The sequence below is a fragment of the Solanum pennellii genome, chromosome 9 (genome assembly GCF_001406875.1).
Source record: "Solanum pennellii chromosome 9, SPENNV200".
Taxonomy (NCBI): domain Eukaryota; kingdom Viridiplantae; phylum Streptophyta; class Magnoliopsida; order Solanales; family Solanaceae; genus Solanum; species Solanum pennellii.
In genome coordinates this window covers 82,646,030-82,649,904 of record NC_028645.1, presented here as the reverse complement: position 1 = coordinate 82,649,904, position 3,875 = coordinate 82,646,030, and the positions used below count along the sequence as shown (strand labels likewise).

The following is a 3,875-nucleotide window of genomic DNA, read 5'->3' as shown; positions in this document are numbered from 1 at the left end:
AGGAAGACATCTCTATAAATAGGGATTTTTCTAACCTAGATTTGATGAGAGAATTCTATACAATACTTGCCCACCCAAGTATTGAGAGAGTTCAATTGTTGATTGGGATCACTGTAGAAGACTATAGAACTGGAGTTGGATTTACTTCAAGATATCTGCACACGCTTCAAGAGGTAATCCTGAGTTAATTTTCAGCATACTTTGTATGTGATAACTATTTGTGATTGTTATTTATATTCATGCAAGATGTATGATTCTGGAATGCTTCCGCTGTGTATGCTATTTTCCAACAGAATCGAGTTACAACATTACAAATGCTTGTAAAAAGTAAATGGTACCAAGTAAAATAGTTGATGTACAACTAAACTGATCGAACACAACCATTTAATTTTTTTAAAAAACATAAACCTACTCACATGCAAACAAATAGTGATAAAAGAAAAGATAATTAAAAGCATAAAAAGATAGAGAGACAATTGGACTTCTAACAAAAATGGGATGTTTGATTTTCATAATTTGAAAGATCAAAAACTATTTCCATCCCAGAATTTCCTGATCCAACGACCAATACCTTTTTAACTTGAATAGATTATTTCGCCTTTAAAATTTCTTGATTTGACATTCCATTTCTTTTCCTCATTGTTGTAAAAAGCCGCTTCAACACAAGTTTTGAATTTTGGCTTGATCTTGAAATGATCAACATACTCGTCTAAGTATTGAATAAATTATTTTTTCGACAAATACTTAGGTGTTGAAATTTTATGTGGTATATATGGCAGTCCAACCACAACAATGTCAATTTCTTGCTTTGTGAAATTAGCCATCACAAAATTTTCAGGAAATTAAAGAGAAGTTCTTTTTTTTTGTTGAGAATTTTGAAAAGAAAATTGCAAGAAGATTTCAAAAAAGGAATTTAGACTATGATGTATGTATATATTATGGTCTTCAAACAGGATAAAGATGATAAATATTATTTTTTTTCCTTTTTTGAAGTGTAATAGTAAACAACAATTACAAGTAAATATAGAATTTTTATTATTGAAACAAAATCTGAGTTTTTTCTCAATTCTTAGGTAGATGTGAAAACATTTAATTGAAAGTTATCTTTAGGTTAAGCTGAAACGTGTTATATGAATTTTTATCTATAAATGAATTTTACATTTTTAAAAATAGGTAAATTACAAAAATTTATTTGAATTTGACTAGCTAAATTCAAAGTATATTTTTTTGTCTATTATCCGTGTCTTAGACTTTCAGATAAACACTTAACTAATTAAATTTTATTAATTAACTTGTATTAGCAAATTATTTTCTTTTTTAAAAAAATTAGAATTNAAAAAAAATTAGAATTAAGAAGAACTAAGATTTTATGATATATTAAATAGGAAAAAAAATTTAAATATGCCATCGAATTTTGAGAAAAGGCTCTTCTATGCCATCCATTTGAGCTATTTCTCAAACGGAAATGACATATATGAGCCGAACTTTTAACGGATAACACAAACGAGCATTTTCTCAAAGTTTGTTTAGAATATTTGAGTCTTTTTTCCTTTTTATTTTCAGCCAAATTTTAAAGAAATAAAAAGATACTTATTTGACTTCATTGACGAACCCCGCTAAAATTGAGCAAATATATATATTTCATTAAGTATCTTGAGGAACAAGTCGAGTATGGGAATATCAGGCAAAAATATTTACATATTGAAATTTAAGATGAAATTTTGGTTGTGGTTGTGTCAACTTTCAAGATATACGATACAAAGGGTGATTCACTTTGAGATTCACAGGTTATTAACCCTAATATATAGCTCGAGCGAGAGAGAAATCTACGTCGAAAACATAGTTTGTATAAGAGGCCAATTGACAATTTTTTGTGTTATCAAGCTGAAGTTGATATGAAATAGGAGTTACATTTTCTTTTTTGAACTAGAAGTTGTGTTCAATTTGCTACTTACATTTTTGATAATCTTAGTCAAGCCGTTTGTTTGATATAATAGTCGAAATGTGTGCGATCTAAACCCCACGCCATTATCATAAAAATAAAAAAAAATCAACAAAGAAAGACAACCAATAGAAAAGTTTCATCAAATTTCTGTGACAGTAAAAACTTGATTCCAATAAAAAACATACTAAAAGAAACAAAGTGCTGAACTGTACAAGTCAAGCCCGATGCAGAAAGCATCTTGCATTTACGCAGGTTTTAGAAAATTTATTTACAACATAGTCTGATATAATAATAATAATAAAAATCTAAATTTTGTCTCCTCTAATAGTCTTAATATCATCGGCAATAGCTATAGCATCCATTGAAATACCAGCAATTCCTCTTCTAGAAAATCCAGCACAGTAGAGCCCATTCTCTCCTTTCCAACTTATCAATGTGCCATCTTCAAGGAATATTGAGCTATAATCCTACATACAAATGAAAAACATGGTATATTATTTGAGATAACGATGGTAAAATTATTAGTAAGTGAAAGTAGTAATCAAGAAAACTTATCGAGAAAAACTTACCCGCACACAATATTTACAGGCAAGTGAAAATTTTTAAGACTCAAATATAAAATTTTTAAAAAAGAAGAATAATTTGCAAAACATACCTTTAGCCATTTGGTAGCAATATTCTTGTATCCAGTAGCAAAAATAATTGCATCAAATTGATGTTCATCTCCATTATCAAACACTACTGTATGTTCCTTTATATATGATATTCCAGGAAGTACCTAATAAACAATTCACCAAAAGTTATTTCACAAAAAAATGGAAGTATTATTTCCTTTTTTATAATAGATTATTAATTTATATTAGATCAACTATTTACACAAATTTGCTGTATTGGTAAAAATTACTAAATTTTACAGATTTTGTAACTATAACAGTTCAACTGTTGCCCGTGATAATGAACGTGTACTTTTACTCTTCTTCATTAAGTACTACTACTAGATTCTTGGAAGTAATCAAATTTGAAATCGTGATGTGCGCCTAAAAATACATCACATGTTGTACTTTTACAATAAGACCAAAACCGTTGGAGAAAAATTAAAGCCATCTGGTTTTCACATAATATTTTTCAAAATAGAATGAAATAAAATAAAGATATTATCATATCTTAATCTGTCCAAGTTTAATCTTGTCAATAGCACCAACATCAATCACTGGAGATCTACCTTTTGATATTTTAACAGAAAATGAGCCTTCTTCTGGTTGTGGTACTCCTAATTCTGCTAAATTTTCGAACTTAAATTTTGAGTACATTGCAATTACACTATTAACAAAATATATTGTTAAATATTTTAGCAACAACATTGCAGTGTACACCATCTCCCTTGTTAGAACATGAATATTTATAAAGAAAAAAATAATAATAATTGATTGTGCATGTGAAAAAACTTTGCATCATCTAACTATAGAAAAGTTATAGCACTTTGGGAGACATTGTAAACTATAATGTACATATTTATGGTCAATAAAGTAGAATGAAAATCATGAGAAATTATATCCATATTCCGACCCTTTCACATAAGGATATGACATGTTGTTGATGGTCAAGAAACCCATACAAATCTCTTGATGAATCTGTTAGGATATACTATTAACCATGCGTTTTGATATAGTATTAATATTGAACAATTGTTTATTTATTTATTCAATTCAATAAAGTGTTACATTAAATAGATCAATTGTCATATATGTGTCCTTAACTTATATAGTAGATGATTTGGTGTATAGAGTTTAAGCTTATACACAGAAGATTAAATCATCAGTTCTTATAAGTTAAAATTTATAGTTCACAATCATAGATGGAAATTTGGACAAAATCATCAGAAAGATTGTAGCACGAGATTAAATGTAATTTATCTTGATTATGAGAATGG

General features: G+C 28.1%; 1 protein-coding gene across 1 annotated transcript; it reads right to left on the bottom strand.

Moving 5' to 3' along the window:
• Positions 1-2,250: 2,250 nt before the first annotated feature.
• LOC107030483 (probable indole-3-pyruvate monooxygenase YUCCA10) lies at positions 2,251-3,255 on the bottom strand. The gene is made up of 3 exons (XM_015231755.1): positions 3,148-3,255; positions 2,601-2,723; positions 2,251-2,412 (listed from the first exon to the last, which is right to left on the bottom strand). The coding sequence occupies exons 1-3, from the start codon at positions 3,253-3,255 to the stop codon at positions 2,251-2,253; spliced, it is 393 nt and encodes a 130-aa protein (XP_015087241.1).
• Positions 3,256-3,875: the final 620 nt, after the last annotated feature.

Excerpts from the sequence above, each read along its gene's own strand:
- LOC107030483 (XM_015231755.1), bottom strand. The coding sequence starts at position 3,255 with ATGTACTCAAAATTTAAGTTCGAAAATTTAGCAGAATTAGGAGTACCA. Across the intron at positions 2,724-3,147 it reads GTAGATCTCCAGTGATTGAT|GTACTTCCTGGAATATCATA; the intron begins GTTGGTGCTATT and ends ATTGTTTATTAG. Across the intron at positions 2,413-2,600 it reads TTGCTACCAAATGGCTAAAG|GATTATAGCTCAATATTCCT; the intron begins GTATGTTTTGCA and ends ATTTGTATGTAG.